This window comes from Meleagris gallopavo, chromosome Z (assembly GCF_000146605.3).
Source record: "Meleagris gallopavo isolate NT-WF06-2002-E0010 breed Aviagen turkey brand Nicholas breeding stock chromosome Z, Turkey_5.1, whole genome shotgun sequence".
NCBI lineage: Eukaryota > Metazoa > Chordata > Aves > Galliformes > Phasianidae > Meleagris > Meleagris gallopavo.
This window is the reverse complement of record NC_015041.2, coordinates 32,588,411-32,598,981: the sequence shown is the minus strand read 5'-3', so window position 1 is coordinate 32,598,981 and position 10,571 is coordinate 32,588,411. Positions and strand designations below refer to the sequence as shown.

The 10,571-nt window shown below is 36.2% G+C and overlaps 2 protein-coding genes across 2 annotated transcripts in view; one reads left to right on the top strand and one right to left on the bottom strand.

Annotated features, from left to right (window-relative positions):
• LOC104915076 (sarcoplasmic reticulum histidine-rich calcium-binding protein-like) overlaps nucleotides 1-10,571 on the bottom strand; it is a 260,268-nt gene that overhangs the window by 245,566 nt on the left and 4,131 nt on the right. The gene's annotated exons all lie outside the window — the stretch shown is intronic.
• LOC100542502 (AN1-type zinc finger protein 5) lies at nucleotides 17-10,559 on the top strand. Its single transcript, XM_019610503.2, has 5 exons — nucleotides 17-524; nucleotides 2,467-2,624; nucleotides 3,028-3,142; nucleotides 3,550-3,647; nucleotides 9,498-10,559. The coding sequence occupies exons 2-5, from the start codon at nucleotides 2,474-2,476 to the stop codon at nucleotides 9,596-9,598; spliced, it is 465 nt and encodes a 154-aa protein (XP_019466048.1). The 5' UTR covers nucleotides 17-524; nucleotides 2,467-2,473; the 3' UTR covers nucleotides 9,599-10,559.

Here is a 10,571-nt window from a genome sequence, read left to right as displayed (position 1 = left end):
GATGACGAGCCGGTGATGCTGCACTTCCCTGATTGAATTTCAGTCTTCTCGTTCTCTCTTCCTTTAGAAAGGAAGCTGCGGTCCTGTTAATCAGATTTCATATCTTGCTCTTGCGGTGGGTGTATGTGTGGCTGCCTCGGCCTTGCGGACTGTATGGAGCTGTCAGCCCTTGGAGATATAAATAGAAGCTGATTTCAGAGGCCCCTGTTGACAGGGTTTTGTGTCTGAGCCTCCAGCTCAGCCTGTCACATTGCAGCCTTGTGACAGGCGGAAGCTAATTCGCTCGCCCATGTGATCTGCGCTTCTGAGAAATATTGAGGAAAGCAGTGCACATGTGATGGCACTGGGAGTTGGCTTTTCAAAGGAGTGGAGCTATATCTGTAGGAACACTTTAGCTAGGTGTTCCAGTAGGGAGGAATTGGGAAAGTGTGTAATTTGTCTGGTCTGAAGACCTTGTTTCTGCTGTTGCTGGTTCAGAACCTGATACAGCAAAACTTAACGTACTGGATAGTGGATTCCGCTTGGTAAGTGTTTTGTAACTGTTTACCTGTGTGTGCGATAAATAAAAAGAAATGGTTAGAGCTGGACCTTCTTCAGAAGCCTGAAAAACACCTTTTCTGAAGGGCTGGGCAACAGCTTGTCTTTTCTGTTAGGGGTCTATATTTCAAATAATGGAAGAAGCTACTAATCAAGTAGCTATCAAGGCTTGCTGTTTGTAGTATTTTAAAAACGATGTTAGCACCTAAAGCTGGATACTTCAGGTAGTAAAATGATTCACAAGATGAATCTGATTCACAGCTTGAATCTAATCTGAACTGGAGCATGCCAGTTGAGAGTGATGGTGGCAGCATATATGATAGTGTTTTGAGCTCACCTACTTAACAAGAGGGTAGAAATGGGCTCTTTGTTTTTCTCTAAGCGTAAACCTAGAATGTAGATGAGAGGTTTTAGATTTCTGCGTAGTTTAATCACGATTTCTGCTGACTTCCGTGTCTGACATGTAGGGCTGTAGAAATGCAGTGTTGTTGAATGTTTTATCAAAGTGTGAAGTTACGTAGTCCTGAAATGACTACCTGTACCAACACAGCTATATTTATAGCTGGGGAAAAAATCAGGTTCCGTAATCACCTGCAGGAAAAAAAATAAATAAATTGCCTCCTGTTTCTGAATTACTTTTCTCCTAGAAACTTAGTTTAATTGGACAAAGGCTGCTGTCAGTTGCAGCTATTGAAATCTGAGTTTACTAATTGCTGTGTGGCATTTATTAATTGTAAAAAGTGTTTTTCTGTGCAGCATAAAAAAATGTGCTTTCAGTGTTCTTGAGTTCTCACAAGCATCAGCTGTGAAATATCTCTTATTTGACTTTTCCTGAGTAGGAAGGCTGTCATCTAGAGAAGACATGAAAATATCTCCACATGCTAAGTATAGTGCTTCTAAATCTTGTGAAGTGCAATATTCTTACATGTCCTCAATTTGTATTACATTGCTTGATTTCAGTGCTCAAGTTTTGAGCACTGTAGTTTTGTAAATCAAGGGTTTTGTTTCTGTATCAGTTTTTCTGCTCACCTTGCTTTGCTGAGGTTCACAAACAGTGAAGGGGAAGTATTGTTATTGTAACTACTGCAGTTTGCATTATGGAATTAGGTATTGTCTATTGGAGGGTTCAGAAGTCTTGCAATAACTTTATTACAAATAATTTACATGGCTCTTTTGAAAAGTGTCAGCAGCATGATGGGATGTACTTGGGAAAGCAAAGTCAGGTCTAATCTTATTACAGAAATACTGTTTAGATTCTGTTGAAGAGGCTGTTGTGCACTTGTTGTTGCCAGTTAATACTCAGTATCAACTTTCATACACAGCCTGAGGAGTATTTGATGCCTTGTTTTGGAAACTTCTTTTAAAGATATGAATACAGTTTTAAATGGCTGTTGCCAATACTTCAGGGATCCTTATTGTTCTTTTTAACAAATGGACTGTGGAAGTCAATCCTGCTAGTAATGAAATAAATGTCAAAATGTTGCAAGATCAACGTTATTGAAAAAGTGGGTGGTTCTGAATGGGATTTGGTAAAAATGAGCTGTTGGTTGCCAAAACGGTACAGCAGATACAAGGTTGATCTTGCTTATTCTGAATATCCATGCTAATGCTCACAGGTTGATAATGAAGGGCTTTTTGGCCATCAATTGAATTTGGTCATAACCTGTACGCACAGCTCAATGTCTGACAAGCATGCTGCTTCTCAGTATCAGCATGATAATTTTTTTCTTGTCTTAAAGATATGTAATGATATTACTTAGCAATACAACTGTAGTATTGAATGACTCATTAATGTCCATGAATCTCTTTTTAAGAATGCTGATATCATTTTATGGGAGCAGGGTGAGCAGACGTGCTTTAATTCTGTAACCCTGTAATTGATTTTGGTGACATGTCCGCTCCTAATGCAGTTCTTGCTTTTATTTACAGCATCAAGATGACTCAGGAGACAAACCAGACCCCAGGGCCTATGCTGTGTAGTACAGGATGTGGATTTTACGGAAATCCTAGGACAAATGGGATGTGTTCTGTTTGCTACAAAGAACATCTTCAACGACAGCAGAACAGTGGCAGAATCAGTCCAATGGGTAAGAGTTTACAATATCCCTGTTTTCTTGGTTTTGTTTTACTTTATTTTGAATTAAAACATACAAGTGATGAAGAGGAATCCCATAACACGTTTTGGGAGAACTTCTGAATACCATATACTGAAACAATGAATTTCAAGAGTATACTTCTTCAAAACACAGTAAAAATAGGAACGTGTTTCTGTGTAATATGTTGTGATCCTCCCTTAATTTTCTTCTCCACTTATTTCTATTGTCAGTATGTTCTTGCATGATCTCTTACATGGTATTACAGTTATTAGTAATATAGTCTGTCTTTTAAGTAAGAAGTAGTGTGCAATATAATGAATAATGTATGCAAGAATATTTGTCTAATGTATTCTACAACTTGTTTATAATGACTTCTTAAATTCTTGTTTTGTAGGACCAGCCAGTGGTTCAAACAGTCCTACCTCAGACTCTACATCTGTTCAGAGAGCAGATACTACTAACTTAAACAACTGTGATGGTGTTGCTGGCAGCACATCTGAAAAATCAAGGTAAGATGAAAGTATTACTTTGAGTTTCAGATGAGCTGTGAGTATGTAGCAAGTTAATGATTGGCAGTAACTTTAACCCACTTCACTGAATTTCTTAGGAGCAGAAGGCACACCTGACAGTGCTTTTCTTTATAAATATTTGTAAATGACTAGTGATGAAAATGTTTGGTGTTGTACTTCTGCATTTCCAGTTTATCTGGAGAAGTATTTGCTGCAGATCTGACTATTTTCTTCTGTGGGGAACTAAAATAGAATCAAAAACGTATTTTGAAGATAGTAGAAGCAGGAATTCGGAACGTGCATCAGGACTAATGAAACAAGTAGTCTATTGATGGGTTTGGACATCTTGAGCTTTTATTATGTACTTAAAACTGATGTAAAATTCATGTTTCACTGTACATGAACAGAAATGTGCCTGTTGCCACTTTGCCTGTAATGCAGCAAATGACAGAAATGAGCATTTCAAGAGAGGAGAAAGTAACACCGAAAACAGAGACTGAGCCAGGTATGTTTGCGGAGTAATGTGGGGTGTGCTGGTGACTTAACAGAAGTTGACAGAGGAGACGTCCCATTGTGATGGTGGTGTCTTCAGGAATTGTTAAGAAAGTTAATGATGTGTTTTAAATAATTTAAAATTATTTAAGAAAGTTAATAATGTTTTAAATTGTTTTCCCTTTGAATCAAGAAAAAATGACTAGTGCTAGAATATAGCTTTAAGTTGCACATTCAGTGTTAGTTAAAAACAAACTGACACCTCTAAAGATAGTTCTGACTCCTAATCCTTTTTTTTTTTCTGTTTTGGCACTCAACAATTGCATTTAAGGTAGAGTTTTCAATTTTAAAGTCAAAGATTTCTATGCATAATCTGGCAGTACAACTCCTGGTGACTCATGGCAGTCAAAATGGCTTGTTGGGTTTAAGGAATGGAGTTCTTACGAATTCTGTTCTACAGAGAAATGAGAGTGGGGGAAGTACTTAAAAATGCTGACAAAAATGGTTCCAGGTTCTTTAAATAGTTGAGAAATCAGTAGATATAATTAAAGCATTGTTATGTGGATGTAGGATACTTAAAGCTGGGAATTAATCTTCAATTTAGATGTTTTGTTCTTGCGTTGGAAGGTTGTAGCTGTCGTGATTAAACTTAAAAGTGCAGACTGCTTGGAGGGAGGCAGGAAAGGGACTGCAACTGAGAGATTGAATTCATTTATTAATCTACTTGAATGAATACCTTAATGCATTCATTCTGTACTTATATGTATCTCCTTTTTTTATGTAACAGTTATGAAGTATTCTTAAAACAGAAGCTGATACTTGGTAAATTTAAACTGAAGATAGAATTAATGTTTTTCACTTACAAAGTCACGTATAAAATGCAAAAGACACTACTACTCAGCACTGGATATAAATGATTTTTAACTAATTCTGGTTTTGCCCTAACAACTGATATTTAATTGCTCATTTTTTCTACAGAGGGTTTTATCGTTTGCAACTAGTCTTGCTGAGTTGAGATTCTGTGACAAGAGCTAAAGTCCATTTCAAAAATGTATTTCTTGTTCTGTACAGAGTAGATTTCTTTACTAATTTTAATTTATTATAACTAATGTCAAAGCTCGACTATGATATTTATGAACCGCTAGTGCTTTAAGATTCCCTGCCTGAACTGGTGTCAAGCAAGCCAAAGAAATGCATAAAATGGTAGCAACGGTGAAGTACTAAGTGAATTTACTCTTACTGAAACTGCCTATAGTAGCCTGTCATTTTGCTGTGTGTAACAAACAACCTTCAGTTTCAGACCCAATACCTGCGTTTTTTTTTTCCCCTTAACAAGTGAGCTGTATGATAGCTGGTGTCACCTGCTTCTCTGTTTAGAAAAAAGGGGGAAAAATCCAAAAGCAGCTCAAGATACTGTTGTATTTTTTCTAAGTAATCTTGCAGGTTGAAAGCAGTAACAATTGTTGCAAGTTGATGTAGGGATTGGTGAGAGAACTGCCACAGAACTTAAATGTTTCTGGGGAAACTTCTGGAACAAAACTGCCTACCTTAGTATGTTTTGCAGCCTTTCAGTGCTTTAAGAAGATTATTATAAAGATAGAAAGAGACATTGTAAAAAGTTGGGTATTATTATTTTAAACTAAAAAAGAGTAGGTTGAGATTAGACAGTAGGAAGAATTCTTCAATTTAGTGTGATAAGGCTCTGGCACAGGCTGCCTAGAGAAGATGTGGATTTCTCATGCCTCATAGGCATTCAGGGCCAGGTTGGATGGGCCCTGGGCAGCCTGAACGGGCAACCCTACCCTTGATACGGTTATTGGAAATGGTGGGCTTTGGGGTCCCCTTCAACCTTCTCTGTGTGTTTATGATACCCATAAGACCTTCTATCTTGCATGCAAGAAAATATGGCCTAGGTTTCAGAATCCCTGTTGGGTCTGAACTGGTTGCACTTTTCTTCTCTTCCTTTTTTCAGTAACATTCAGTGTGTGATGTTCTCTCTTTCTGAGGCGGAGGTGAGACAGAAGTACACAATAATTCATAACAACAAAGCTGATACAACTCATAGAAAGTAACTGTCTGAGATAATACCACAGTCTTGAAGTCTAGTTCTGAGCACAGTCTGACCCTAGGAACTGAATTTATAACTGTTTACAGGTAGTAGTATAGAGCATGAACAACATAACCTTCAAGTAAAGTACGTCTCTCCTTTTAACATCTTCAGTGACGTAACGTTGTGTTTTTTTTCTGCCAGAACTTCATTAGGAAGAGAAATTTTCAGTGTTTCCTTTGCAAGCCAGAAAGCTATAAATAATTACGTTTGGCAACTGATCTAATTTTTAACAATGTGTAATTTAAATTAAGAAGCTGCTGAAGTAGGGAACAGTAAAGCTTTCCAGGCTTATCCTGCTTTATTTTTGTTTTTATTTTTTTCCCAGGTTGAGGTTGCAAACTGGATTCTTATTCAGATAAATCAAGGCTTAAAATAGTCATATCTTAACAGTTGAAGGAAAAGATGCATGTCAGATGTAACTGACCCAGTTGGTTGTAATTGTCATGTCTAGCGCACTGTATTTTCTTCTGACCTGTAATTTTGTAGTTCAACTGTATTATTTCATATTTGAACAGTGGCGTATGTTGTCTAGTTCCCTATATGATGAACTACTCAAGTCAGAAATCTAAAGGCCTCTGTGTGTAAACTCCACTTTCTAAGTGGGCACTATTTACGTAATATTCATAGGCTTTTGACCTGCTTTTACACTTACTATTATTAAGGATTATAGTACAGAATTTATCCAAAGCATTCTAGAAATTATTCATAGCTATTTGTTTTTTCATTTTGTGGGTTTTTTTCCTTTTGTGGATTACAGGAATTCAGTGCCAAACCTAGTTTGACTTCTTTCCCTTCTTTGTATTATACTATCAGAGCAATATACAGGAATTCAGCAAGTTGGTGAGGCATAGCGTAGCTCTTCCTTATGAAACCTGATTTGTTCTAGCAGGCATGCAAGTACTAGTAAAAGTTACTTAAAAAAGAGAAAAATGAGTTGTATATTAGGCATTAAAAAAAACCGTTTTGAAAACACGTGCATTTAAACATGTTATTTCAAGTTACGGTATGTTTTTAGCACTTTTTGTGGTTTTGTGTCTTTCCATGGTTCAATTATGAGTCTCCTGTCAAGTGTCTGTTACCAGACATGATTGGTATCAGCATGTATGTTAGTGACTTTTGTTTTGTTTTTAATGCATTAGTACCCTAATTTTAGAGAGCAGAGTATGATGTCACAGCTATGGAGTAGTATGGCATGTAATGAAAGTGAATGCGGAATTGAAATGTCTGTGTTCTCATGAAAAGTATTTTAAAAATACTCAGATAACTGCTAAACTACGGCCTAATTCCATCCATGTTGCAGGTTGTTTCTGTTTTTGAAGTAATATTTAATGAGCTTCAGAAGGTAGTGGAAGATGGTGTTTGACTCACTTATCCTCTGACTCAACAAAGCCAAAATGATTTTTTAGTGTTATCTTGCATTCAGGTTCAGATCATGTTATGAGGGTTGCTCTAACTTAATTGTAGATCTTGTCAGTGTGTGTTGCAGGTAATAGTGTAAGATGCTGAACAGACTGCTGATGAAATATGGTAGGCTTGAGATGATAACTGTGGTACTCATTGGATTTTTATGCTGTAATAATTGCTTTGTTAATTCTGATTTGGTTTTGCATGTTAATATTTTACCATGTTTTTCACGATCGTTTGTTTGTAGTCATTAATAAAGTCACCTGATACAACAACTTTTTGCATTTTGCATTTAAAATAGTCAGTTTATCTTCATATTACCCATGTCTACTGTAATATGTGTAGATAGCCCTGCTTTATATAATTCTGAAATTGGCTTGAAGTCTTGGAAAATAGAACTGAGGGCCCAACCAGTGGTCCTGTGCTTGTTGCTGATAGAATACTGTTTTAACTTCTTAACTGAAATGTTTATGGTAGATCATGTCTTCATGGTGACCAAATTAAACTTTGTGTGATGTGTAAACCAGGATGTCTTTACATTAATAAAATATTTAAAATATTTATATGCTTGTTAGTTGGGCATGTGGGAAATAAGTTACATACTGCAGAATATATTCATTCTCTTGCCTGTGAAATTAGAAGTGAAGTTTATTTTTCAGCCTTTTCATTTTTGGCTCCTAGATTGCCATAGCAGTTCTGCTTTCTGAAAAATAAAAGCATTTACTTTCAAGAAGCTTGACAAAGCATAACAAGGACTGTTCATCTTTTCAAATTCCAATTTTATATACTAGTCCATTATGTTTAAAACAAAATAAGAGGATTTGGTAATCTGCAGTTTCTGCTCTGGTACTGCAGATTTTAGTCTACTGTTTTTCTGATTACTCCAGACTTTATCTCCACTCTTGTCTATTTTGTTTTTGCCAGTTCTGTGTTGGCCAACGGAATTGGTTTCATGAAGTTAAGACATCTATATTTTTATGCTTTCATGACTGACTTTGCTATTCCAGCATGGTTATCTACTTAGTAATTGTATGATAGTTGTGCAGTTTTAGCTGCTGGAATCCTGTGCTGTGGTTAACTTACACGTAGTCAGAAAATAAGTTTCTAAAATGTTGGTGTTAGTTGAGTGGCCTTTTTCTGATTGCTTTTAGTATAGGGAGGGTCAAAGAAAAATAGATTTGTTTTTCAACTGAAAATAATCAAATGAATACCTTTTCATGTGAAAAATCTGAAAAATAATGATAGTAGGCATGATCTTCTGCAGCAGCTATGTTTGCATAAGCAAAACTACTGTCCATTTTGAAAATGCAGTTTCCACAGTGTTTTTGAAAAAGTCACTAAGGCTTAATAGTTTGGTCAGATAAGAGCATTGTTCTCTTTAGGATCTGTCCATGTTTGGTTGAGTGTCATGGTGTGGCATGTGGCTGACTTCATTCATCAGCAGCATCAGTATTCCCACATGCCTTTTGTGACTTATCTTCAGATTATACATGAAAGAAGCTTTCCCAGAGTCATGATGCAATACCTACATTGGTGGGCTTTTTTGGACACCTCTAATATTGGGATTATGTTACTCTTTATTACCTAGCAGATGTGTGGTAGACTTCTCTGTGTGATGGTAATGCAGCTTATAACAGCTATAGATAACTATAACTTTGGTCTGAAATGATTAATAACGTTCACCCAGTTCTGAAGATCTTCTGATGTTATTCCTAAGTTTTTTCAGCCTTGTAACAGAAGAATTAGTCTGGTAAAATTCAAGTGGAGTAAACCTGATCAGTTAGCTTTTTTAGCCAAAGCTTGGTAAGGGAAATGACCACAGTGATAGAGATGGTTTTGTGCCAGCAGAAACTCAGCTAAAATGATAGAACATCTTTTAGTAGTATGGAGCTTAATTCATCCAAACAGGGATATTGTTACTGAGGAAGCTGGTCTGCAGGTAAAGTAACCATTTTTTTTTTGTACTTGCAGTTCTTGTCCAGTGATTTAATCCCTGATGATCATATTGCAATTATTTGAAGCACTAATTATTTTTGGATAAATAATACTACAGCACTTGCCTGATGGGGAGATTCCTTCTTTTCAGAAGGAAAGTACTTACTTTTAAAGAAATAAACTGTATGTTTCAATTTGAATTCAGGGAGCTCTGCCCCATCTTATTTATTAAATCTTTACTGCCTTTGCTCTGCATGTTCTACTTTTCCTTCTTTACTGAACACATTTTAGTTGTGCAGGAAAGATACTGTTCAGCAACTTACTTGGGAAATGGGCCTCTGCAGTTTCTTAGGACTGTTTTCTTCTCTTCCTGGTTCCTGTGCTGCTACGTGTGGCTGTGAACACTTGGTGCAGGTTCCTTGAACAGAGGAGAAAGGGTACCTGCAGTAACTGTAATGTTCTCACTGAGATGGATTTGTTCTCATTTGCTTACTTGTGAGCATGTTAGGCAGTGATAAAGGTTGTTTTTTTCTTGCTCTTAGTGCATGCTGTGAGTGACTTCAATTATTTAGGTCATTCTTGATTTGCCCCTTTTATCCATTTTCTCTTGCATCTGACTGAAACTGCATGTAGCCTCTGAGGGCTCATACTGTGAATTGGTTCTTATGCAGATGAAGCTTCCCTCTGGCTAGTTGCACAGCAAATTGCAGTATGTAGAAATATTTCTGTTTTTTTCTGTCATGGCTTACGTTTATCCTTGCATTTTTAAACAAATTAACAGTATAGCAAATCTAAAAGGAGTTTGACTGTTTTTTGGATGTTGCCTGTTTTCTTTAATGCCATAACTGGTGCTTGATAGCACCCAAGAGTTGTATGCTGTTTGTCATATCAATGTGCTTTGGCTTGTTTTGGTCAGAGCTCTTACATGGATTGACTGATACCAACTACTGCTTTCTTTGGAATTGAAAAATAAGCTCAAAGCATCATAACTGGAAACCTAGAAAATGTTAATAAATCATAAATACAAATAAGTTCCCTCAAAAAACATAGCAGAGGTTACTCCAAAAAAGTACTGACAACAGTAATGATTGTAGTGCAAGTCCTGTAATATTTTGTTACTCTTGGATTAAGCAATATACCAAACACTTCACCATTTTTTTTAGAAAAAGATCTCTACAAGACAAAAAATATAATAAAGGACCTTTATAATCTATTAGAACTATTAAACAAATGTTTAAGAAAATATTAGCAGCATATTACAGTCTTACTGTATAAAATTTTGGAGGTTTGAATGGTGAATACTTCTTGTTATCTCTGAGAATTAGAACTTGTCACTTCTAAATCTTACTTAGACCCCAGACAGGAATTCACAGCCTGTCTTCCATAGTGAATTGTGAAGCTTTCAAGGTGTTGGGGATAGTAATGATCTTTTATTTTTCATAACACATACAAACATGATAATATAAAGAAATTAATAATTTTTTTATT

Excerpts from the sequence above, each read along its gene's own strand:
- LOC100542502 (XM_019610503.2), top strand. The coding sequence starts at position 2,474 with ATGACTCAGGAGACAAACCAGACCCCAGGGCCTATGCTGTGTAGTACA. Across the intron at positions 3,143-3,549 it reads AGCACATCTGAAAAATCAAG|AAATGTGCCTGTTGCCACTT; the intron begins GTAAGATGAAAG and ends GTACATGAACAG. Across the intron at positions 3,648-9,497 it reads GAAAACAGAGACTGAGCCAG|GTTCCTTGAACAGAGGAGAA; the intron begins GTATGTTTGCGG and ends CACTTGGTGCAG.